This window comes from Phascolarctos cinereus, unplaced genomic scaffold, assembly GCF_003287225.1.
Source record: "Phascolarctos cinereus isolate Bilbo 61053 unplaced genomic scaffold, phaCin_HiC Scaffold_4;HRSCAF=312, whole genome shotgun sequence".
In the NCBI taxonomy this organism is placed as follows: Eukaryota; Metazoa; Chordata; class Mammalia; order Diprotodontia; family Phascolarctidae; genus Phascolarctos; species Phascolarctos cinereus.
This window is the reverse complement of record NW_027555847.1, coordinates 337,365,973-337,392,279: the sequence shown is the minus strand read 5'-3', so window position 1 is coordinate 337,392,279 and position 26,307 is coordinate 337,365,973. Positions and strand designations below refer to the sequence as shown.

The following is a 26,307-nucleotide window of genomic DNA, read 5'->3' as shown; positions in this document are numbered from 1 at the left end:
GGGGACTGCACTTCCACCACTCCCGCCTCCTACCGCTAGGGGCGTAGCTCTGCACATTCACCACCTCCTCCTCCTCCTGCTACGCGCTCCATCCCTCCACCCCCCTTTCCCGGCTTCTAACGCTACTCCAATTGACCAACCGCAGCTCTCCGCCCCCGCCCCCAGTCCAGCCCGTTTCCCCCCTCCCCCTCCCGGAGTCCCGTTTGCGTCGTCTCTCACGTCGTTGGCGTAGCCTCCGCTGCGCTCTCGGCGCTCGGCTGCCCTAGCTCGGCACACCTCCCGCCCCCGGCGAGCCCCAGGCCCCTCCTCCCTCCTTCTGCTCCTCCCCTCCCCTCCCCTCCGCGAGGACAGAGCGAATGTAGCCCGCGAGAGAAAATGGCGGCGGCGGCGGGGAATCGCACCTCGTCGTCGGGATTACCGGGCTCCGCGGCGGCGGCGGCCAGCCCTGAAGCCGGCGGCGGGCTCCCGCGGGACGCGGGCAGTGGGGGCCGTGAGCGGGCGGACTGGCGGCGGAGGCAGCTGCGCCAAGTGCGGAGCGTGGAGCTGGACCCGCCGCTCTTCCCCGCCTCCCCGCCGCCCTCCCCGGAGCCCGGGGACCCTGCCCCGCCGGGGCCGCCGGCCGCAGCGGGGGGCGGCTTCCAGCCCGTGGCGCCGCCGCCGCCGCCGCCGCCCCCCGCTCCCCTCTCCCGCGGCGCCTGCCATTCCCCCGAGCCGCCGCCGCCGGACAGCGGCACCCCGAGCCCGGCGGGAGCCGATCCCGGGGAGCGGAGGGCGGCCCCGAGCGAACTGCCGCCCGCAGCCGCCGGTGCCCCCGCAAGGTAAGGAGCAGCCAGCCCCGGCGCACACGTCGTCCTCGGCACCCGTGCGCACCGGAGCCCCCCTGCCTGCTCCGCCCCTCGCCCCCAGCCCTGCAGCGACCCGACCCCGGGAGCGTTCCGGGAGCTCCCCGAATGAATGAAAGTCCCCGGGGCAGTGGGTGGGGGAGAGTGTCCGGAGCGGCTGCGGGGACTCTGGAGCAGGGTCCGCTAGGGACCAGGATCTTCCCAGGGTGGCTCCCCCCCTCCCTGCCACCACCTTCCCTCTGGCTCCCCGGTTTTGGGCGGGGTCCCGAAGCCCACCTTTGGGGTGGGAGTGAGGGAAGGACCGGAGGTGAGTATGGGCTCGGTGGGGGGTGGGGGGGAGTGTTATTGTTTGGAAACATGTGAGACACCAGTTCTGTATTGCTTGGGTCTGCTTGCGGAAATAGTTGAGAAGGAGGGTGTAGACTAGTCATTTGCCCTATGTAGACTGGTAGGTTGCCATATGTACACGGGGAAGTTGACTGGCCTGGGAGGTTGCCCTGCGTAGACTTTGAGGTTGACCTATCTAGGAGACTGTGTAGACTGTGAGGTTGATCAGCCTCGGAGGTTGCCCAGTGTATGTAGACTTGAGAGGTTGCCCTGTGTAGACTGGTCGACCCGTAGTTCTGGGAGACTGAGCTTGAGAATCTGCTTTTGCTCGGGAGGCATTTCCGAGGGGATGGGGGTACTGGACTGGAGCTCCCTGTATTTGCCAAGTGCGCGGGGAAGCAGCTGCGGAGGAGAAGATGCCCCAGGGACTGGGTGTCCCGAGAACTAGTGGGCTCGATGCGGAGGCTGCGGGCGCCCCAGGGTGAGTGGCGCTTGGCTGGCGTGTCGGAGTGAGCTTGCACCGGAGCGGAGCTTCTGGGCTGCTGCTGGGGGTGGGAAAGGGGAGCCGGAGTAGAGGGCGCGGGAGGTCCGGCTGCGGGACTCTAGAACCTAGTGGGCAGGAGCTAGGTCCGGGGCCAGCGGCTGTTTGTATGGTGGAGGAGGAGGAAGCGAGATCGCGCCAGCCCGGTCAGCTAATGCTGTGCGTGACAGACAGAACCTGCTGTCTTGGAGCCAGGATCTTCCACGCCGCCTGGCTTCAGCTTGCCCAGGAGAAGACCTAGTTCTGTGGCAGGTAACGGGGCGGTTTGGGGACTGGTTGGATATCTTTTCTGGTTGGGAGAATGTCGAGCCCAGGTCCTAGCGGTGGTGGCGGATGAGCTGCAAACTCAGAGTGCCACAATCTTTGCAAAACTTCTGAAGGTTCACGCTTTTAAGTACCCGTTGGGCCTAGAATGCTTTGAACTGGTGGTGGCTGCAGGAGCTGAGAGCTTATATGACTTGTATTTTGAGATGCCTTTGAAGTTTGAATTTACTTGGGTGGCTAAAGATCCTAGACCGGATGTGTCAGCCATTGGGTTTCCAAGCCATCCAGCCCGTTAACTGCCACCACAATCCTCTCACCTCTGGGTGAGAGTGGGGCGCACTTTGCATAGCTTCAGCTCACGCCAGCTGCAAACGCTGCCACCTTACGAAATTCCAGTAGCAACAGCATGATATACTATTTAAAATCTCAAATTCTTTTCACTTCCGTTCAAAGAGCAGTGGTAATGTGACTAAGAAAAATGATTGTTTTCCTTGACTTTTATTTAGTGACAACTCTAAAATACTCTGTTAAAGGAAGGAAACCATTAAATGTGACAGTCGTACTTAAAGAAAAACTCAGCACTGAGAAACTGCAGAACAAGAATTGTTGAGAAGTTAGTGTTTTGAATCGTTTGAATTTTTTTTTAACGTTGTGGTATTGCACCGATTCGCCAGTAGGATGTCCTGATGCCTATTTAAACACCCACACATATAATTTTGATTTGTGTGTGTAAGCCTTTTAAATGAAAATCACTTCTCCAAGGAGTTTTCCTAGTTCTGATTTGTGGCTAAAATGATTTGACATAATTTTGCTGTGGGCTTGGTTAATTTCGCTTATTTAAAGCTGCAGTGTTATGACAAATCCTTAAAGAACATTTTAAAATGTACTCAGAAATACTGATAAGTCCCTCAAGTCATAATGAAAACAGAGGAGCCTTTAACTAAGTTTTTGCATAAGTATCTTGTGTAAATATGTAACAACTTCTGCAAAGTACTGATTGTTATACTTAAAATTCAATCTCCTTTGTGTAGTTTCCATTGGAGACTGAACTAAATCATTAACTGGGAATAATAGTATTTTTGTTGAAGTAAATTGTGTTGTACATTAGGTTGGAATTTTTAATTTTCTAGTCCAGAAATTAATTTTATTTTTTCTTTTCTGATAGAGAGTTATAGCAATAAGAACATTACTTTTATATGGTTGTCAGACATTTGAGATAAATTCATACCTGAACTTGTTAGGCCACAGTTAGTATGTTAACACTTGTCAGATGTTTGGAAGTAGATAAGAGCAAACAAAGTAGAAATAACATACACAAAAGTGTTGGTTAGCTAAAGACTAAGCTTTCCTCAGATCGTAGCTTTAGAGCTGAAAGGAATTTTAGAGATCATTTAGTCCTACTCTCTCATTTTACAAATGAGGAAACCATAACCTAGAAAAGTCATGACTTTCCCAAAGTCACACTGCTGGTAAGTAGCCTAGCCAGGGCTTGAACCATGGCTATTTTTGGAATGCAGGCCCTGAACAATTCATTCTTTCTCCTGTTTTGTAACCTAGATGTTTTCCTTTTGGCTGTAGAGTAAACTAAAAATTGTACAATAGTGCATATCAAAATACTTTCTTGAAAATTTAGTGGAATTGTCACTGGAGGCATAGTTTATATAGTGTGTCAGAATGAAAGGAAAAATATGTGTAGTATATGAAAATGAAAGGAAAAAATCAGCAAGGACAATTAGGTATTTGGGGGGATTTAATTAGGATAGATTATTAGGAGTTTGTCAAGATCAAAACATATCTGAAGAATTTTGTGCCAAATATTTAATATTTCCCAGTTTGTTTAATATATTCAAAGATTTCATAATTAACTTTGGCACTGATACTTAACTAAGATAGTCAAGTTTTTCTTCATTTCTCCTTAGTCTTGATGTCTTGGTTTAACCTTTCTTAATGTAAGTAGTAAAAGCTTACTTTTAATGACACTTTAGCTTCTACTTTCCAGTAGTATTTATATCCTCTGAAGTCTCAGGTTTAAAAAAAAATCTGCTAAAACAATAATAAGAAAACTAAACATATAGAGAGGAAAGTAACAAGGCCTTGGCAGAGCAATGATAACATAAAAGCTAATTTCAAGTGTTTCATTGTTTTTAAGAGTATTTTCAAATATGTCTGAACTCCTTGAGCCCCAGGTAGTTTAGTTATGTCCATGTTTTGACCACAGCTTTTAGCCTTTTGATACAGAAAGTGTAATAAGCATATTTGCAGTGTGTTATATACAGGTGCATGTGTAACTTTATGTTTGTTGTCCTTATGTTTCTGAAACGTCAGTGAAAGTTCTGTGCCTATAAATTTTGTCCATGGAATTGGTGAATTGTTCTTTAAGTCACAAAATTAAAGGGTTTTTTCTTTGGGTTTACTTACAGCCTTTGAAGGAAAATTACAGTGTTACTGCTTTTCATTGAACAGGCAATTGTGAGTTTAGTGGATATAATGATTTTATCCTATTCTTACTTTTTAACCCACCCACCCAAACTATCAATTTGGTAACCCCCTGAAAGAACAAGATACATTGTACTTTTTTAGTTTTTTCTAATCTAAAGAGATTTCATAGGCTGCTTTCATAACTCTTGTATTCTTCAGCCTTTACATCTTTTGTTTCTCTAGAAAGGTAGCTAAACATCACCGTGATTAACATGACTTTTTACTTACAGGCATATCATATCATTAGGAAATTGCTCAAAGAAATGATGAAATCAGTATTTTACTAAAATTTTTGTGGGTGGCATTTATAAACTGTCTTAATAAAAGCAGGTAGTTGCAGAAGTTAGGATTAAATTAATCAAAATGTATAGTTGTAAAATGTTTTAGCTTCTATTTTAAATTAAGACAATAAATGTATTCACTAAAGACAGTTTAATGTAATGTTGAAAGAGAAAAATCAGGGGCAGAAATTGTTGCCAACTTTTGTTTTCTTTTCATATCTGATTTTGGCAAGGGTGACTGGTTAACCAGCATTCCTTAATGTATGATTTCTAATACACTATAATAACTCCATTTTGTTAGATACAAAAAACAGGAAGTAGTGCTGTTCATTGATATTCTTTCAAGGCTTCATTGCCACCCACAACCGCAATCTGTATTTTTTTAAGTTTTCTCTGTATAACTTTTTTGAAGAGTAATAAAGGATACTAAAATAGGTTAAGAAAGGAGTCCTTTTATGATTATATCTAGAAGAGCAATAAAATCAGCTGTAGCTTGCTCCTTTTGGGCCTGCTGATCAGTTTATAGCACTTAGTTGTGTTCATTCCAAAATCAGAAACGGATAGAGGTGCTATGTAATGGTAATGATAAATGGTTTGCTAGGAAGAAAAATTTGGTGTTCCCATAAGTGATGGTGCTCTGAAGAAGAAAAAAGTAACTGCTAAATGCTGTACTGCTTTTTGGGGGGAGCTGAAGGGGTAAGTTGTCTTTTGAGGTAGAATTCTGAAGTATCCTAATGAAAGATGACTTTTTGCACCTGTGTTATTGCTATGCTTACTTGCTTATATTTAAGATATGTGTTCCTTAAACTTGGATGCTTTCTTTGATGACTGACTTATGGTGATCTGACTTTTGCCTAAGCTGATTATTAACTCTAATAAAACAGAATCTTTTTGAAAAGAAATGAAATATTAAAAATAGGACCAAAGATTATTCCCCCTTGCAAAAAAAAAATGAGTTATAGAGAAAATTATTATCCAGAATTGTTTAATTCTTGTATAGCAGCTAGATACTCCCCTTACTTTGCTGAAGCATAAGGAGACACAGCTGTAATTTTTAAAATGTTAATTGAGAACATGCTCAAGAAAATATCCATATAGCAATTATCCTCTGGAATTAAAGTGGTCTATACAATAATATTTTTACAGAATGGCAAACACAAGGATTTAATTTTTTGTGCTCAGATGCCTTAAATCATTAAATTAGTGATGTTTGATATAATTTTCTAAAGACCAATTAGTAGATTGACCCTTAAAAACATAGTTCCCTGGTAGTAAATTACAGGACTTGCTTACCAATGCCTATAAAATTAGCTTCTTGCTATAACCTGGACTCATGTGTGATAATAACACTGGAGATATTGCTGGAATGTTTAAGCAAAGCATAAGGGTGGGAAAATGGTTTGTTTTGTGTAGATTATAGTGTTAGACTATAAGAAAAACAAAATTACAAGTTGGTGTTAATGTAATGCGTATTGTTATTCATGGAGAATCTTAATGAGATGTCCAGATTAAAGTCAACACTAAATTATATTTACGGCTGAGTAGGTGTGTAAGCCACTGGAGCACTAGTGTAACTGAGATGTTGCATTCTGTATTTGGGGAGATTCCATGTAGCCTTCAAGGTTAGCATGACACAGGGTACCTTGTTATGAAGTTTATTCTGCTTTCTATTTGTATCTTTTGAATATTAGTGTTTCATTCTGTTGGTGGGGGGCGGAGGAATAATCTCTCTTGCCATTGCCTAGGTCAGAATTTGTGCTACATTTCCAGTTTATAGTGTTGGCAGAAGACTCGAGGTACTGATTAGTTTCAAATTGCCCCTGCCTACACATTTTGAGCAGTACACACAGGACTACAAGTCTAGGCATGATAGTCTCTTGCAAGAGAAAATCAAAATGGGGGTGTGGAAAGCAAAAAATGGGATGAAATTCAATATCTGCCAACACTGACTTTTAAATGCAATTTTTATCATTAATAGCAATTCTGTCAGCTAATCCTGCAATGTAAAGAAATCTACAACATGCTCTACTTCATATAAAGTAAGGAAGAAATACATGAGATTATTACTAATATACATAACATGTTTTATAGAGTTGACTTAGTATTTTATGATGGTAGGAAGTGCTCTCTTGTTAGGATGTTTACATTCTTTGGAATATCAAGTGAAATGATTTGATTGAGTACATCAAGATAGCTGAAAAATATGTCAAGGAGAAGTACAAACTAGTGTTTGGTTTTGTCTTTTGCTTAAAAGCCACTAGACAGGTACTTTTAAATGCACATTTCCTTCCCATTTTTCTGACTTTTGGAAGTGAGACCCTTAGAGATACCTTTAAGATCAAGCTCCATACTGTAGTTGATATCCTTCCTTTCCTTCCCCTTCTTTAGTACTTTAGCTGTACCCACTCACATGTAAAGATAATGGTAAACTTTATTGACTTCTTTTTTTTTTTCTTTTTGGTGAGACAGGGTTAAATGACTTGCCCATGGTTACACAGCTAATAAGTGTCAAGTGTCAAGTGTCTGAGGTCAGATTTGAACTCAAGTCCTCCTGATAGAGGCCTGAACTCTATCTACAGCACCACTTAGCTGCCCCAGTAAACTTTATTGTCAACAAGATATTGAAGACCGAGGTGTATACTAACAGAAATAGACTACCATTAAGATTTACTTTGTACCAGAATAATTTATGATACCTTGCCAGTTGAACATCAAAATAATGTCCATTAATTTGATTTTCCTAAGTGCTTATCTTAAAATGTTAAAACTGAAGACCCTTAAAATTTTATTGTTAACATGTTAAGCTATAAACTGATTAAGACATTGAGCTTCTTGAAGGGAAATACTGTATCTTTTTGTAAATTTTCATACAGTGTTTCATACAAATGCAACCTTGTGTCTCCAAATGTTAATATGTGTTGAAATTTAAGCAATCATTGAGAGTAGATACTAGTGCGTGTATGCATATAGACAAATTAAGGTAGTGTGACCCATTGATGTGGATGCTGTCTTGATATTGCATGCCTTTTCATCATCTGCAGTTCTTGTCTGTGTTTATATGGGGTAGTGGAGAGAGTGCTGATCCTAGAGTTGGTAAAACCTAAAGTTATATTCAGCCTGTCACTTACTTAGGCAAGTCACTTTACATAGTGAACCTTATCTGTAAAACCAGGATGATAATAGCACTTACCTCCCTGGGCTGTTGTGAGGATCAAATGAGATAAAACATGTAAAGCTCTTTACAAGTTTCTTTCTTTCTTTTTTTCTTTCTTTCTTTCTTTCTTTCTTTCTTTCTTTCTTTCTTTCTTTCTTTCTTTCTTTCTTTCTTTCTTTCTTTGCTAAGCAGTGGAGTTAAGGGTGAATTATAAGTCTTAAAGCAACATATAAATGTTATCTATTTTGTTGTTACATTTAGAAAGATTTGGAGTAAGAAGACTGCTTTGAAATCCATCTTACTCTCATTTATTGTCTGTGTCTCTTTGAGCAAGTCATTTAATGTCTTTTGTATCTTAGGTTCCTTTTCTATAAAGTGTCAGACTAGATGTGATATTTAAGACCCTTTGAAATTTTAAACATCATATGATCCTGGTAATAAGATAGAGTTTGAGAAGTTAATTTCATCTTTCAAATCTAAGAGACTAATCCAAAGCTTTTTTTAAAAAAAATCAATAAAAATGAGTCCTTTGAATATTTCAATACTTCCAGGACATGCAATTTCATTGGTATGGGTACTCCTTCCACCAGTGCAGATGAGTCCACTCTTAATTATTTAGTTGTCTTTGAGAATTACACTGGCTGAAAAAATCACCACCGACTTATTAAGTCTCTCTAGACATAACTGAGTTGGTCTTAGGATCGCAGACAATCAGGCCATCCCTGGGCCCGTACTTAACCCTTTCCAACTTGGCAGAAGCAGTCTGTCTTGCTCTCACTCAGCAGGTAGAACCTTTAAAAGTCCAGGGTCACCTCTATACCATACTCCTCTGAACAAAAACACTGAATTTCGCTAAAAAATATTTTATACCTTAAGTTTTCACTGATTCCTTCTAGACTTTTTCTGCTAGTTTTCTGCTAAATTAATGGAAAAGTCTTGAACTTGGAGTCAGAGACTTACTTTCTCCAGCTTGTCTGCTAAATAGCAGTGTCACTGGGGACATCACAACTCCAGTTTCAGTTTACTTATCTGACAAATAGTAATTATACAGAACCTAATGAGATAATTTATGTAAATTCACTTTTGAAAATGTTAGGGTAAGGTGGCAGTTATTCAAAATAGAGCAAGCATTGAGGACAAAGGTTTCCTCCATTTTTTTTTAGGCAATTGGGGTTAAGTGACTTGCCCAGGGTCACACAGCTAGTAAGTGTCCAAGTGTTTGGTTTGAGGCCAGATTTGAACTCGGGTCCTCCTGACTTCTGGGTCGGTGCTGTATCCACTGGGCCACCTCACTGCCCCTTTCCTCCATTTTGATTAAGAGAATTGTCCCTACCTTTCTTCCTCTGCTCAAAAAGGGGGCATTTTTGGTTCATCTTTGAGTAGATACTGGGTTTCTGTTGGTATTTCTAAACACTTAGAAAAACTGTTATCTTGGTGCTGAAGTTTTAAAAATGATACCAAATGTGACATTCTTTTCACTGAAACTCAGATCCTTAAAAAAGCAAAGCAGTAGCAGGTAAACCTAAGTTAAATACAAGATTCTTCGGATACTTTTAGTAATTTCTTTTTGTGGAATCTAAGCTCATTGATTGAATTCTGCTCTTTAGTAAGGGGTATTTAAATGATGCTGTTGGATGCAGAAATATTGTTGCTCTTCTTGCATCAAACTATATTGGCCGCCATTTGAAATATACTCAGTTTAAAGCACTTGAGTTGCTTCTGTATGCCCTTTACAAAGACAAAAGTACCTGTAAAATTTATCCAGTTAGCATGTAACATGTTAGAAGCTTTATTGTTTTGCTACATTGTACCTTCTTTGCCTCTTTTCTGTTAGAATATTGGCCAGAGACATCTTGACTACAGTAATGGTTCTATAGGCTTGACTGTTTGGGGCCAAGACTTCCTCCTCTTTTACTGATGTATTATTTTTGTTTCTCAAAGCAGTTGGATCACAGCACAGATAACTAGATATGCTGCATTTTGTGTAACAAACTAATTTCAAAATTTTTAATGTGATGTGTCAGAAACCTAGTACTGTATATATAGCACAATGGCCTTTTTACATGGACTTAGGTTAAAATATTTATGTATAGTAGTTTAGGGAATTAAATTTACAATCTGGTGACTACTTAAATATTTCAAGGTTTGAAGGTGTATTGATCTTTCCCTTAAAACATGTATTATTTTGTTATAAATTAACATATCCATTGCCCTGTTTCCCCTCTTAAATATAAAACTACTTTTTTGAAAGGAGCAGGATAGACAGGAGATATATCATAAGAACACGATACTTCCAGTTACCAGGAATGCTAATACATTACCTATCACACTAAACAGCGTTTATTAAATTTCTAGTACGTAAGGTTGAGATATTTTCTAACCCTTAAGATTCTACATTGTGACATATTTCAAGGAGCTGTGCTTTCACTGGTGTAGGTATTTCACTAATGGAGGACATAACTCCCCTTAGTATGCACCTAAGTAATAGTATACAGTCTGCACCCATTTTCTTTTTCTGTTTTTCTTCTTGAGGTTTTGCAGCTAAAAACATCACCCTATGGCCAACCTTGTGGTGATGATTATCCTTGAACTCAGCCATACATAATGATAAAAAAGAGTGTTTTTCAGTCTGTGTTTGGTGTAGGACTGCACCAGGTTTCTTTCTTTTTCGTAGCCTTTTAAAACCCAGGGTTACCATCCTGCCAGGAGGTGGCATTGGAGTAGGTCTTTTAGGAAATCTTTTGTTCGTAATATGTAAGTACTAATTTAAAAAAAATAAATAATTGAAAAAGATTTAATGAGGTAGTCAGACATTACTTTGAGAAAATTTTTAAAGTTGAGTGGAATCCTAAGTTTTGTAAATTTTTCTGTCATAAAACATATCATAGCTCTATTTCTGAGATAGATTCATGGAGAAAATGTTTTTGGAACCTAGCAAAATATTGGTTGCTGCTAGCATGTTCATACTTCTGAGAAAATTAAAGCCATTTCTTATGAACTTCCTCATCTCTCCTATTTCATACGTTGAAACTATTTTTTTTTGCCTCTTCTCTCTCCCTTTACTTTTGTTGATCTGAGGAAAATGTGGCCCTTCTTTTCAAGGCCAAATCTTCTGCCTATGCCTTGAGCCCCACCTTTCCTTGTCTTCTACAGGAGCTTGCTTGTTTTACCAGTTTCTTAATCTTCCGTTTCTCTTCTGTCTCTCCTCTTCAATTTCCTCTGACCTCCTGCTCCTCCCTTTGCCCTCTTCTCTGTCCTGGCTTTTTCCCTTCTGTCTACAAGCATGTCCAGGTCTCCAGCATCATCAGAACTTTTGTACTTTGACAGTCTGTCATCCTCTGTGAAGTGGATAAAGTGCTAGACCTGGAGTTAGAAAGACCTGCCTTCAGATTCTATCTCTAGCACTACCTGTGTGACTATAGGTCAAAGCCACTTCACCTCTCTAAGGCTCAGTTTCCTCACTTGTAAAATGAGTCAGATTTTATTTCCTCTGAGTTCCCTTTCAGTGTTAAATTTATGATCTTATCCAAAGAAACTGGCTCTCCAAGATTACTGAGGATCCTTTAATTGCTAAACTCAATGAAGAACCTTTTCTCAGTCCTCATCTTGGGCCTGTCTGAAATTTACCGTTGACCTTTCTTTTACGCTGGATACTCTTTCCCCCCCCTTCTCTTGGTTTCCTTGAATGACATTGTTCCCTCTTGCTTCTCCTATTTGATTATTCCTTTAATTGGGGAGTGGGGGTGGGTATTGTTGTTTGATTCTGGGTTTTTAGCATGCTAAATCATGATCCACTGATTTCATCTATGCACATATATATGTGTGTGTGTGTGTGTGTGTGTGTGTGTGTATATATATACACACACACACACACACAAATACATATTCCTTTCAATTGGTCATGTTCTTATTCTCTGGGTATCTGCAGCCAGCATCTTCTCTACCTGAAGGTTGTTTTGTACAAAAGTCTGACACTTTTAGGTAGGATGAAAATTGAGTAGTGGCTTCTCCAAACTTAGCTTTTCTTTTTTTTTTCCTTTGCACCATTTCTGTAATAGTTTCTTGGAGAAATTTTGCTAGTTCCAACTTTGTACCCATTTTATTTCCTTTTTTGATTCATTCTCTTAAGTTGATGGCAATATATCTGAAAAGTTTCAGAAACCTTGGTAATAGGAGGACATGCAGGGCACAATTATGAACATATGGAAATGGAACTGAGGAAAAAGAAGTTCTCAGTAGCCTTCTTTCTCTCTCATCTCAGCTATCCTGTAGCAGCTTTATTGTTGATCCAAAGCAAGTGGAATCCAGTGTAATAATTTTTAAGTTTATGTACATTTGTTTTTAATCTCCAAAGATCACTTAGCCTTAGTCTTAACTTGTTTCTTTGGCAGTTTTATTGGTTTTACTGATTTTTCCCATTTTTCTTTAGGTTTATATGTGTCTTGAAGCCAGCATTTTTACTAATTGGATATATTTTATTTTCATATTATTCTTATTTTTAAATGTATTAATTTTACCACTATATTGAATAGGATACATTTGCTTCCATTGTTCTTCACATAGCTTTGATTTAAAATATAATCTGCTAGTTGAAATGAAATTGATCAACTAGGGAGAACAAAAGGTGAGATCTCTTGTTTTAACATTAGCAAAGAGTATATTATGACTATAGAAAACCATATTCATTATATTGGTGTCAGTTGGTCAACAAATGGACCCTTTCTGCCTGGCACACTTAAATGTCCATCTCATTCAGCCTCTAACCTTTTCTTTCACTCTTCTTTGCTGTATCTTCCATTCCCTATTTCCTTGGCATGGATAGTTTACATTTATACAGCTCCTGAAGTTTTGCAAAGGACTTCATGTATGTTACCTCATTCGGACCTCACAATAACTCTAGGAAGTAGGTACTATTATTATCCTTATTTTACAGATAAGGAAATCGAGGTTCACAGAAATTAAGAAACTTGCCCATGGTCACATAGCCAGTAAATTTCTGAGGCAGAATTTAAACATATCCTTTAAGTCCCAAATCCATATAATACCCTTATCTTCTGAAGTTTGAGACCATGCTGTCAGTTTCTTACTTGGACATTTTCTCTTGCAATTCTTCCCATAGACATCTCAGACTCAAAACAAAATGCATACTTTCCCCCTTAAACTTGAAGCCATCACCATCTTCTTAGTTATTTATAACCTTAGAGTAACCCTTGACTGTCTTCCTCTTCCCCATATTGTGTCAGTTGCCTGGGAGAGTCTACCTTTGTAACATCTCTCATTCATCCATTTCTGCCCTCACAACTGCATATTAATACCAACATTCATCAAGTATCACCTGGACTCATATAGAGTATCCCAAAAACCTGCTGCTTTAAGCAAACCAAGTCTTTTGGGATATCCTCTGCAATAACTTTCTCATTGTTCTTCCTCCTGGTCTCTGTTCAGTCTGTCCTCCATGCAACTCCCTAAATAATTTAACTAAGGCACAGGCTTAGTTTCTCAGATATGTTATACAGACTCCTCCGCCTAGAATTTAATATCTTCACCACAGGCTGGCTACCACTTCCCTTCTATTCTTACTCCATACTATCCTCCTTCATGAATTGGACTACTGGCCTATTGAATTTGACATTCTATCACTCAGCTTCCTCCTTTCCACCCTTTGGAAGTTGTCCTCCTCTAAGTCAGCTCAGGTACCACTTCCTTTGTGAAGACTTCCTTGATACTTTCAATTGATAGTGCCTTATTTACCATGTATTATATTATTTACTTTATTATAGAGTATATTTATTTGTGTACACAGTTTGCCTCCCCACCTCCAGTAAAATGAGAGCTCTAAAAGGTCAAGAACTATTTTTGTCTTTGTGTCTTCAGCCCCTATCATAATTTGTACATAGTAGGCTTTTAATGAATGGGGGGGAGGGAATAAGCATTTATATAGCGCCTACTGTGTGCCAGGCACTGTGCTAAAAGTTTCACCAACATTATCTCATTTGATCATCATAACAGTCTTTCAAAGGAGATGCTGTTGGTATGCCTATTTTATAGCAAAGAAAACTGAGGCAAACAGAGGTTAAGTGAATGCCCAGGTTACACAGCTTAGTAAGTATCTGAGGTAGGATTTGAACTCAGGTCTTACTGACTCCAAGCCCAGTGTGCCACCAGTTAATACTTTAGCTACTACTTATACAGTCACTGGAAAAATGTCTACTGCTTACTGAGGGATGATGATTTGGTTGCATGCTAGGTACTATGTATCTATCTGGAACAGACTTTACTGAGAGTCAACATACTCCTTGTCGGACATGATAAAACATCTATCTGTGTAGTGAATGCTTAATCCTGAAGTTCTCTTGTCAAAGTCAGATTTCTGGTTGTCAGTTTATGAAACCTCTTGAGGGAATGAAAGAGCAAAGTAGTAAACAGTTACCAAGTTCTGATCAGGGTTAAATTCCAAGAGATAATGTTGGTAATGTAATCAAGTCCTAGTGAAGGACAAATAAGGCAAGCCTAGCTTACTTACTCTTTACTTCATTATATTTCCCACATAGTAAGCACTTGACGGTGGTTTGTGCATAATTGTACTATATTTGGAAGTGAAATGTTTGTTCCCTATCATAGGTATTTTAAAAGTGCATTTGGAAGTTATTTGATGTGTATATTTCCATCATGAATCGTTTCTTGACAGTAATTCAGCAATATAGAAATTGTTTTCAAATGGAATATTTTCATTTACTGTATTTAGTTAGTAGTGGGCATGGAATTAGGCATTTTTCAATTTATCACATTTACAAGTGTCTGCTTCTTAAAAGCATGCTGCCAAACATGCCATGTTTTCTATAGTAAACTGACAATACAATGCTGATATGATAATAGATATTTAGTAGATTATTTTAAAGTTTTTGGTGAGTTTGCCCTGATCCCATTTATACTGTGATCGAAAGCATATATCTTCTAGAAATTTGATTCAGATTTGGAATAGAGTCTGATAGTGGAACAGAGCAAAGAGAACTGGACCATAGGAGGATTGAATCCCTCATCTTGCCATCATCCTTGGTATTTAGTCCACAGTACAGGTGCATTGTTTGTTGATGGCAAAATCTGTGGCTGTTAAACAGTTTGTGATAGCAGTGTAAAATTAAATTTTCCTATCCATTTCCACTACCAGTAGCGGGTTTTTTGGAGAATTTAAATGGTGGGAAAAGGCATGAAAAACAAACTTCTCAAATGCTGTGCAGGCATTTGTCCAGCAAGGCAATTTTGACATCATAGAGGAAAAGTTTCTATTCAAGGACATCTTATTTTCTTTTCTCTCAGCTACTTCCTGAGCTAAAATTCTCTGATAAGAAGTAAAACAGTTAATGTCCAAAATCATCTCATTGTTGAATTCAGTAACCTGCTGTGTAATATGATCAAAACTACATAATGTGGTGTGATGAAATTTAATGACATATCCTTGATGAAGATTAATGAATACTGAGAATTTGTATGACTTATGCTGTAATTATTAAATATCAGCACAGTAAAAGTTTAACTTCAAGAATATTTCTCACTGTAAGCCAAAATAACTTGTCTGTTTAATTCTCTATGTGTTTTACTATAAGGATGCTTTTGGTTCTTACAATAGGATCAAATTATAGGTTAGAGTGTCATAATAAAGTCTTTCTGGAACTTAAAAGCAGTAAATTGCCTTGGACAGATCTGCTGTGTGCAGAGTTCCATAACAGTATTATGGAAAGTTTCAGTGTAATTTTTCATATTTCCTCAGTGTTTAATTTTTTTTAAAAAATGTCTTGTAATAGGTAATGTATGACTTTAAATTTTATATGGAGTCAAATCTTTCTGCTCATTATCACTTAGTATTATCTGTGGCAAACAAAACCCCAGACTTGTTAAATAATATAATAGTGGGTTTCCTCCCCCTTCAGCCACATAAATTGGTATATATTTGGGGAAGGAAAATGTGTAGTAAGTATTATTCTTTGAGTTTTTCTGTATTGAAAGTGGTATCAGGGGAAAACTCATGAATTTTTTTTTAAGATTTGTAGCAAGATTTTAATTAAGACATATTTATAAAAGTCTTCAACTGTAAAATGAGGTAGTTGTACTAGATGACCTTGGAGGTCTCTTCTAGCTCTAAATATTTGACCCTGCACATTAATGGCCTTATGGTATTTCCTCTTACCCATACCTTTTAAATAATGTTCCTTTTAAAATTTATCCAGGCCTCTTGCATACTACATTGTTAGAGTTTTGCTTTTTACCAGTCTGCTTTATGCAAGAGCAACCCTTCCTGTTTAAAAGAAGAAAAAAAATCAATCAATTATCACTTATAATTACTACATATTTAGGGATATGTTAGCTATGCTTCAAAGCTACGGTACTCCATGGTGTTAGGACCCTAAACAACTGAGAATTCCAGAGATTAGAACCATCAGGTAAGGAGGCAGACATGGGGACAGCTGTAAATTGTATCTTGAGTCAGGTGAGTAGTACAGATTAAGAATATTCACAGGTTAGAGTAAAGCAGTGAATTCTATATCAGGCTTGAGGGGAAAACAAGGTTTCTTCCTTCAAGGGTCATCTAATCTAAAGCAAGGGTCTCTCAACTTGATAGCATACCCCATTGATAAAAAAATGTTGTACCACTTTAAGTTGTCTCCAGGCTAAAAATATCTTTGGTTGCTTGAGTAGAGGATCCTCATGCATTATCTTGATGCCATCCACTACCCTTATATCCTCCTTCACATGCCTTTATAGGTGTCACTCAGAACTGAGCACTGTATTTTTTATATGTGGTCTAATTGGGGCAGAATATAGTGGAACTATCACTTCTCTACACCCTGGAGACAATGCTTTGCTTTAAAATGCATACATATATATTTAACAATTATCATAATCAAACACAAATATTTCAGTATATAAAGAACAGGATAATTATATGAAGAACTTGTTACCTGTAGTTTTTAAAAATAAATATTAAATTCAACAAGATAGTGACAATTGCACTATTTGAGTCAGCAGCTGTGTTTTTGTTTTCTTCTCATTATATCGTAAAATGGCATTGCCTTTGGCTGCCTTGTCTGGCATTCTTGACTCATTGATACCAAGTATAAAGACATTTATCCCATTTAAATTTTGTCTGATTAACACAGTCCTTGACATATATAGCAAGCATTTAAATGCTTTTTCATTCACCCCTTCCCCCATTTTCTAGTCCCTTAAGAATGTTTAGAGCCTCCATCTGTCATCTAGGTTTTTAGCTATCTTTCTCAGCTTTGTCGTATGCAGATTTGGTAAGTGCAATCTCTGCCTTTTAACATTTTTTTCAGTGACCTGGGCAAACAGGACTGAGCACAGATTCATGGGATAATTAATGTTGATTAAGTCAAATTGTTAAAATGATAGCTAGGTCGGGACCAAGACAGGTTATCGATGACGAGTCTGAAGGTTTTGAATACAAAACTGAGGATTTGTATTTGTAGTGGGGTTATATAAATACAAATTCAAATCCTTCAGCCTCTTATTCAAAGCCCTTCATCATTTAGTGACTGAAAGTGGGTATTGAGGAAGATGAAGTTTGGCTCACCCCATGTAATAAACCTGAAAAAAAAGTATCATCATCAGTCTCATCTTAAGTTATAGCAAAAATCAAATCCTTAAATACTTAATGACTGATTTCAAAAGTAGTTAAAATAATAGTATCAATTATTTGGGCAAGAACAAACTCTAAAGGAAGAGAATAAATTTTTAAAATTATTTTATAAAATCAAAGATTATTCTTGCAGGGAAGGAATTTAACTTTCTGATGTGGAAAACAACACATAGGAGAGTTAAGGGCCTCGAATGGTAATTTTGATTTGGGAAAATTACAGAAACTATGGAAAGAGTCATTTGGAGCTAGATAAATATACTGTTATGAGGAGTGATGTCACTTGATTTGATGATGACGATAACAAAACCATAATAATGATAGTAACATTTATATAACATTTACCATGTGCCAGGCACTGTGCACTTTACAGTTGTCTCATTAGGTCCTCACAACAACCCTGGGAAGCAAGTGCTCTTATGGTCCCCATTTTATAATTGAGGAAACTGAGGCAAACAGGTTAAATGACTTGGCCAGAGTCATACAGCTAATAAGTATCTGAGACTAGATTTGAACATAGGTCTTCCTGACTCCAAGCCCATCGCTGTATCCACTATGCCACCTAGCTGCCTAATTATAGTTCAAAACTTGGAAGGTGGCAGGTGATAAATAAGAAATAGCAAGGTTACTGATGAGATATGAGGACAAATGAATGAAGCATGGCTGGATTGGATCCTAGATATAGATGATTACTGAATCAGTTGCCATTAAGGTATTGGGAAAGAGTGCCATCTGAGGAATATACCATATTCCTGTGTTTTTCTGTCCTGGGTATGGTGGACCTTTTACTTATATTCAGGTGAAAATGGAAGTGGATTGCCAGCAGGTTCCTGTGATCTTCCATTTTTATGTTCTGTTGATAGACCTAGTGCTGATCAAGGGGGTAGGGAGAGTTTCTGACCCTTGAAAGATGATACTGGGTCAGGTCAGGACAGACATGGCCCCAGCCAGTACTGCTGGAGTGACCCTATATCAAAGGATCAGCCTGCTCAAGAGCGGCAGTAGACTTCATGGAGTCACACCGCTGACAGATTCTGATGCAGTCTTTGTTTGAATCCTTGGGGATCAGAGAAGGGAAACTCCAGAGAGGAATGGATTCCCCAGCCAACTGCTGCAAATGGGACAAAAGTTAACTGGTGACATAAGCTGTGGGCAGTGAAATTCTTTGAGCTAAGAGAAGTCTGATAAATCTGGAAAAAATTAACCTGATCTTTTCACATCCCAGGAGCCTTTGGCCTAAGTTTTATTTTTTATTTTTCATTTTTTTCATTTTGGTCATAGAGCTAGAAAAGACCTTAAAGGCCATTGAATCAAATCCCCTCAACTTATAGATGAAGAGTCTGGGACCCAAGAAGATTAAGTAGTTTGTACAAATAGCAGAAGTGGATTTAAACAAAGGTCTTCTGATTTAGCATCAGCATTAGATAGTAAGAGCTGCCCAAAGGTCCTAGCTGTGTCTTAGCACTGAAGACCTGGCATTAGGACCTGTCTCTACTACTGCCATTTCTGAGAGCCTTCTAGAAGGGGTAATAGCCACTGGGCCACACTTAATATTGCCAGGAAAATCTCACACCTCCATGTTTCGTAAGGCAGCAGGAGAAAGAGGTGAAACTGGGGCAGCTAGGTGGTGCGGTAGATAGAGCTCTGGCCTTGGAGTCAGGAAGAACTGAGTTTGAATCTAGCCTCAGACACATGACATTTACTAGCTGTGTGACCCTGGGCAAGTTACTTAACCCTGATTGTCTCACCAAAAAGCAAAAAAAAAAAATGAGGTGAAGCTTAGAGCCTGGCTTTCTCTTTTGATATAGAGAAATAATATTTCTTATGCTGACATAAAGACTTTAACATTTATGTGAATATGGCTAGGGAGCCTCAACTTCCATTCTGCTTTGGGAAATTGTTGGACTGGGAGGAGTTCTGAATTGGAACTTGGTATGCATTTCCTCATAGAAATGTTAAATGAAGTTAAATCATATTATGCAGATAATACTTCATATGTCTAATGAGGTAAATAGGCTTTTTTTTTTGCATAGGCCTGGGAACTTAACCTTCATTAATTAATGTTTCTTTGGAATCATGGACTCTTCATATACTTGGAGGCTGCATGTGTTTTTATTTGGAGAACAAAATTTCCCATATCCAAATTCTCCTCCTGTTACGATAACACTAGTTTCACTAGTTAAAAACTAACTGAGGTTAATAAAAAAAAATTTTTCTTCTAAAATGCAAATGCCCCTACAGAAGAATTAAGTCTGTGTGAGTTATTTTAGTCAGATTAAAACCCTCCGCAAGTTGTGATGATTACTCCTTTACTTTTCTTCACACTTCTCAATTCATAGTACTTTTAAACATTTTCCACAAATGCCAAAGCTCTGCTCTATGAGCAGCTAATCCAAGCTCATGAATGGAATCAGTAAAGTAATCCAAAATGATGAACAATTTAAAAAATAATTTGTATTGATCTTTGGAATAGTTCGTGGTTTTTAAATAGATTTATCTTCCTAAATATGTGAACCTATTTTGTTTAGAATTGTATGTAGTACTCTGCATTCCCAAAGCAAATACCTACTGACAATAAAGGAAAAACCTCCTCTTAAATATATTGGGTGATAATGGGAAGTCAGCCTAAGGTTAAAAAGTTTGTCTCTGCTAAATTGGTATAAGTGATCCATGTTGTCTGGGGCCTTGACTTAATTTTCTTTTTCTCTCTTTTTGTGACATCCAAATACTTTAATGTTGTATCTCATAATTATTTGTGCTTATTTTATCCTTCTTAGTACTCTACTTCTCCATAACTAGAACCCATATAATGTTACTGTCTTGGAAGCATTAAAATAAAGTATCATTCAGAAGGTAATGGAGTTACCAAGATAGGAAATGATCCTTGTCCATACAGAACTTAGGAGATCAATCCTGTTCAAAGGACCCTGATTTTAAAAGGGCCAATGTAGAAAATAAAGACATGTACACAAATAACTGTATTTGAAGGGAGAGACTGATAAATGCAAGGAAAGGGTCCAAGCAGAGTGCTTTGAAAAATGTAAGGAGAAATGATCAACTTTGGCCAAGGATTGGGGAACAGGAAGGCCAAGGATGGCTTTTAGAGCAATGGCAGTTAGGCCTTAAAGAGTAGGAAGAGGGAACTCCTACAATTCAGATTGGTTGTTGAAGAAACTAGCAAGAAAAGTCCATTTGTGAACAAGGACCCATAATGTGAGCAAGAACAGACAGGATAGAATGGAGAGGAGTCTAGTTGGATTGGACTAGTACATGAAGGGAAATAGTACAAAGTAAACCTGGAAGGTTATGTTACAGCTCCATTGTAGAGAGTCTGGACTGCTGGGATCAAGAGTTAATACTTTCAGTGGGAGGCACTAAAGGTTTTTTGATGAGAGTAGTAACATGCCTAAGCCATGCATTAGGAAGATGATGTGGACAACAGTAGTGTGAAGCATGAATGGAAAAAGGAAGAGACTAGAGGAAGGAAGCTATTACAGTAGTTTAAGAGAAAGATGTTGAAAGCCTCAACAAAAGTGATATCAGTACATGGGAAAAAAAATAAAGGCATTAGTGAAGGCTTACAAAACTTTCAGCAAAGCTGGGAGTGAGAGGTAATGCAGGTGACAGAATCAGAGTTCGAAAAGATCTCAATAGGCTAGAACAGTGGGTCAAATCTAATAAAAGTACATTTAATAAGGATACATGCAAATTTCATTTAGATTTTTAAAAAATCAACTGGATAGGTATACTATGAGGAAGTCATACCTAGGTTTAATTTTAAAATTTAGCATACGTTTATTAAGTAATAATTATGTGCCAGGTACTAGGTACTGTGTGTGCTAGATACTAGGGATACAAAGACAAAAATTCCTTGCCTTCAGGGAGTCTACATGGGAGCTATGGGTTGAGTATTGGTGAGAACAACATATAGACAAATAAATTCTAAGTAATTTCAGCAGTAACATTTGAGGGGTGGGGAGAGTGCTCTAGAAGGGTCTTGTGTACAGTAGGAGGTGGCAACTGAACTATATTTTGAAGGAAGGAATTATAAGAAACAGAAGTGAAGAGTGAGTTCATTCCAGATATATAGGGGGTATAGCCTATTTGTAGTCATGAAGGTAGGAGATGGAATGTCACACAGTATTCCTGGAATAGTTGGGTATGGGGTTGTGGGAGGGGGGAAGAGAATAAAATGAAATAGGAAAGATAGGTGAAATCCAGAATATTGGAAGACTGCAAATCTAGGATAAGGATTTTGTTTTATCATGTAAGTAATAGAGATCCTCTGCTAGAGAGTTTTAAAATATAAATTCTGTGAGAAATGATTTAAGAGCATGTTATCAAAGGCCTCTGTTACCTCTCAGAAGATGGGTAACACTCTTCATTGATTGAACTCTGTAATCTTGATTGATTGTTATGTTGATCAGGGTTCTTAAGTCTTTCAAAATTGTTCATTTTTACATTATATTATAAATTGTTTGATTCTACTCACTTCACTTTGCATCAGTTCATACAAGTCTCTCTGGTTTCTCTGAAAACTGCATCTTAATAATTTTTCATAGCATAGTTGTAATTCATTACATTCATATGCCACAATTCATTGAGCTATTCCCTAAATAATGGTCATCCTTTTAGTTTCCAAGTTTTTTGCTACTGAAAAAAGGAATGTTATAAATGTTTTTGCATATAAAGGACCTCTTCCTCTTTCATTGTTCTTTTTTTTGGGGGGGGATATAGGCTTAGTAGTGGTATAGTTTCCTCAAAGGGTTTGTATTTATACAATTTAGCAAATTTGAAGGCGTAGTTCCAAATTGCTTTCTAGAATAGGTGGGCTAATTCACAACTCCACCAACAGTGAGTGCTTCAGTGTGCTTCTTTTCTTGCAGTCCTTCTACTAACTATAGGTGTGAGGTAGAACCTCAGGGTTGCTTTAATTTACATTCCTTTAATTGTTAGTGATTTGGAACATTTTTTTCCCTTAGGGCTAACAATATCCTAGATTTATTCTCTTGAGAATTGCTTATTCATATCCTTTGACCATTTGTCAATTGAGGAATAAAAGCTAGCAATTGTAAATTTCATCTGCATAGGTGGAAAGAAAAAAAATCATGTCTTCTGATAACACAATACTTTGCCTAATTATATCTTTTAAAGATAGGGTGTTACTTTTTGGATAGGGTGCTGTTTGGTGTATCAAGTCTTTATTTTCCCTCACTGGATTTGTATTAACATTTATAACAATCAGAAAATTAGTGGATTATCCCTGTGTTGACACTTCTGATTTCATCCTAAGGGTTAACTTTATATGAAGCTGATGTCCTTTGGAACTCTTCACATATCCAATAGGATGTAAAATTTATTTTTAAATAAAGTAGTAGTCTTTTAGGGAACAACAAAAGTAAATACGTATAATTTTTTTTTCCTTTGCAAGTTTCAACAAAGGTCATTTTATATGTAGCCTGTAGAAGAGATTAGTGTTTAGATGGGCGGAAATGATCAATGAAATAGGAATTGAGACAAAATAGAGCTTCAAAGAAACTGAAAATCACAAGGATTTAAGGGGGATGATTGGGGAAGCTGAAAATTTGGGTCAGGATCTGTTGTAGGCCTTAGCTGTCACAGGGAGTGCACAGTCACCAAGACCTGAGAGGAAGTTTACAGTTTGACTTTAAACAGTTTCAACAAATTTCATAGGATATTCCTCAAAATCAGGTTGGAAATTCAGAGACCATCACGGTCATTAATGTGGTACTTTAATGTTCTAGCTTTCTACATACATACATACATACATACATACATACATATGCATATACATATATATGTATATGTATGTATATTGTGTGTGTGTATTAAGTACAACTTGAGTGGTCCCACAGCTACAATGGGATATCCAAGTGGAGATATTTGGGCAGGCATTTGGAGATGCTAGGCAAGCGGCACTGTGACTAGATTTGGAGATCATCTGAGTAGAGGTGAGGATTGAAGTTATGGAAATGGGTGAGATTGCCAACAGAGATCATGGCAAGAGGGAACAGGCTGAAGACAGCGTTTAGGGACACACGCACACACACACACACACACATACACACACTCACTTTCTCCCTCTGTCTCTCTCTCTCTCTCTCTCTCAAAGAAGTGTGGGATAAGAGGCTAAGGAGAAGTCATGCAAGTTGGAGAATCGGGAAGGAGCAGTTTCATGGAAGCCAAGACAGGACAGTATCCAAAAGAATGACAGTGATGTCAGATTGTTCAAAGTTCTAGGAGGTCAGTGAGAATTAAAACTAAAATAAGGTTAAAGGGGGAGGAAAGACATTCAAGATTAGTGTTAAGTACTTTGCCAAAATGGCTAATTATAGAGACAAGACTGAAGTAAATGAGGCCAGAATAGGGGCTGAGAGTAATATAGCATGAGAGGCCACAAGGTCTCGCCAAGGATAAAGAGCTGGCTTAGAAATGAGGCGTTAGGATAGATAGAAGAATAAGTGATTGTGATCAGTCAGAGGGACATTGGAGTTTGATATTTTGGAGATAGAGCAATTCTAGAAGAAAGCACTTGTGTTTGATAGAGATATGGAGGTTTTGGGAATCAAGTTTAGTTAATAGTGAAGCTAGGGTAGCAGGGTTATCGATATGAAAACTGAGGTCTCCAGAAATGGTAACAGGAGTTGGAATGGGAAGACTGAGCCAGAATTTATTTAAAAATAAATTCCACACCTTATTAGATGGGTGAAGAGTTCTAAAAGACATTGGCTTCATATAAAGTAAACCATAAGGATGAAATCAGAAGTGTCGACAAAGGGATAATCCACTAAAGTGACAGGTGGGAAAAGGACTAGGTGAGCAGGTGAAAATCACAAGAATCGGGGCAGCTAGGTGGCACAGCGAATAGAGCTCTGGCCTTGGAGTCAGAAGGACCTGAGTTCAAATCCAGCCTCAGACACTTAACACTTACTAGCTGTGTGACCCTGGGCAAGTCACTTAACCCCACTTGCCTCACCAAAAAACAAAAACAAACAAACAAAAAAAGAAAATCACAAGAATTTAAAGATATTTAAATATATATTATTTATATTTAATATATGATATACTTATATATATTGTTGGTAACACATTTTCAAACACCAAATTTTCTAATAAAGTGAATTTTGTGTAGTAGGTCATGGGCATTATTTAAAGTGCAAATTAGAGTCAAGGAAGAATACATATGTCATTAAAACAAATTCATTTGAATTCATCTCATTTTCAGTAATTCATTTTATTTCAAGTACCCTTTAATAGGTAATGTTTTAGGGTCATTTAAAAACCACTTTTGAAATGTTACCAAGGAAATAAAAATGTATTGAAAGGTAGAGCTTTGTCTGGAATTGAGACTTTGATAATCATAATGCTTTATACCATGTGATAGGTTAATTCTTATTTACAAAATTAACTGATATACAAAATTCTAAATCACACTAAATATGTAAATGCTTATAAAACAAATGGATGAATTCTAATTGAACTTTCCAAAACTTGGATGCAGTCTGGGGAGGAGAATAATATTCACAGAATTACTCTGCTTAGGGTGGATAGGACAATGATAACTGACTACTGAGAAAAGGTCCAGCTGCTCATTTCTTAATTTGTCTCCTCTGTGAAAGAGAATGACCTTTACATTGGAAGTGTCAAAACAAACATGAGTAGGTACATAAGAAGATAAAGAGCATCTAGCTTCTCTCCATGAATTCAAAGCACCTGGCCCAGGTGGAAAGAACTGATAAATGTAATTATTGAGCCATTGTCTGTGATATTTGAAAGATAATGGAAAATGGGTATGGTACCACAAGGTTAAAGAAAAATTAGTGGTCTTCCCCCCCCCTCCCTTTTTTTTAAAGGTAAAAGAACTGAGTCTACAAACCTATGAGCTTGACTTTGATTCCTGGGAAAATTCTAAAAAGGATCATTAAAGGGAGGTTGGCAAACATTTAGAAAGGGAAGTGTAATTACTAAGAGCCAACATGGCTTCATCAAAAACAGGTCATGCCAGACTAACGTTTCATTTTTTGATAGGATTACTTAAATTATCTAAGAGGAATGCTGTAGATATGGTTTACCTAGACATTAGCAAAGCTTTCGATAAAGTATCTCATGCTGTTCTTGGAGAGAAGATTGCGAAATAGGGATTGAGTGATAATACAATCAGATGGATTGAGAACTGGTTGAATGGCTGAACTCAGAGTAATTTGTTAATGAGTAATCATAGAATGGGCTGCCTTGAGAGATCATGAGTTTTGCCTCCTTGAAAATGACCACTTCTCTGTTATGTTATAGTGGGGGTTCTTTTCATTTATAGATTGTATTGGATGACCTCAGAGGTACTTTCTAATTCTTACATTCTGAGATTCAGTAAATAAAGAGATGATAGGCTTACACATTCACTTGCATTGTTTTATGTTGTTTTAAGACAACAATTTTATAATTCTTTTTAGCCATCTCTAGAGTAGGACTTAAATGCACCAAGTAGAGTTAACAAGCATTTATTAAGCTCCTACTGTGTCAAGCACTGTGCTGAGTGGTAGAGATAGAGAAATGCAAAAACAGTCCCTGCCCCCGAAAAGCTCACAGTCTGACAGGGGAGACAATGTGCAAATAACAACAGTACAAACAAGGTATATGCAGGATAAATTGGAGCTAGGCTCAGAGGGAAGGCACTAACATTAAGGAAGACCTAAAATGGTTTCTGACAGATGTAACTTTAGTGAAGACTTTAAGAGGCAGAGGTGAGGGAG

At 38.2% G+C, this 26,307-nt stretch overlaps 1 protein-coding gene across 1 annotated transcript in view; it reads left to right on the top strand.

The window, feature by feature from the left end:
* Nucleotides 1–344: 344 nt before the first annotated feature.
* The window catches only part of MAP3K1 (mitogen-activated protein kinase kinase kinase 1), a 75,121-nt gene continuing 49,158 nt past the window's right edge, over nt 345–26,307 (top strand). The window contains 1 exon segment of the mRNA XM_020997371.2: nt 345–818. Coding sequence (XP_020853030.1) covers nt 376–818 — 443 coding nt within the window. The 5' untranslated portion in view covers nt 345–375.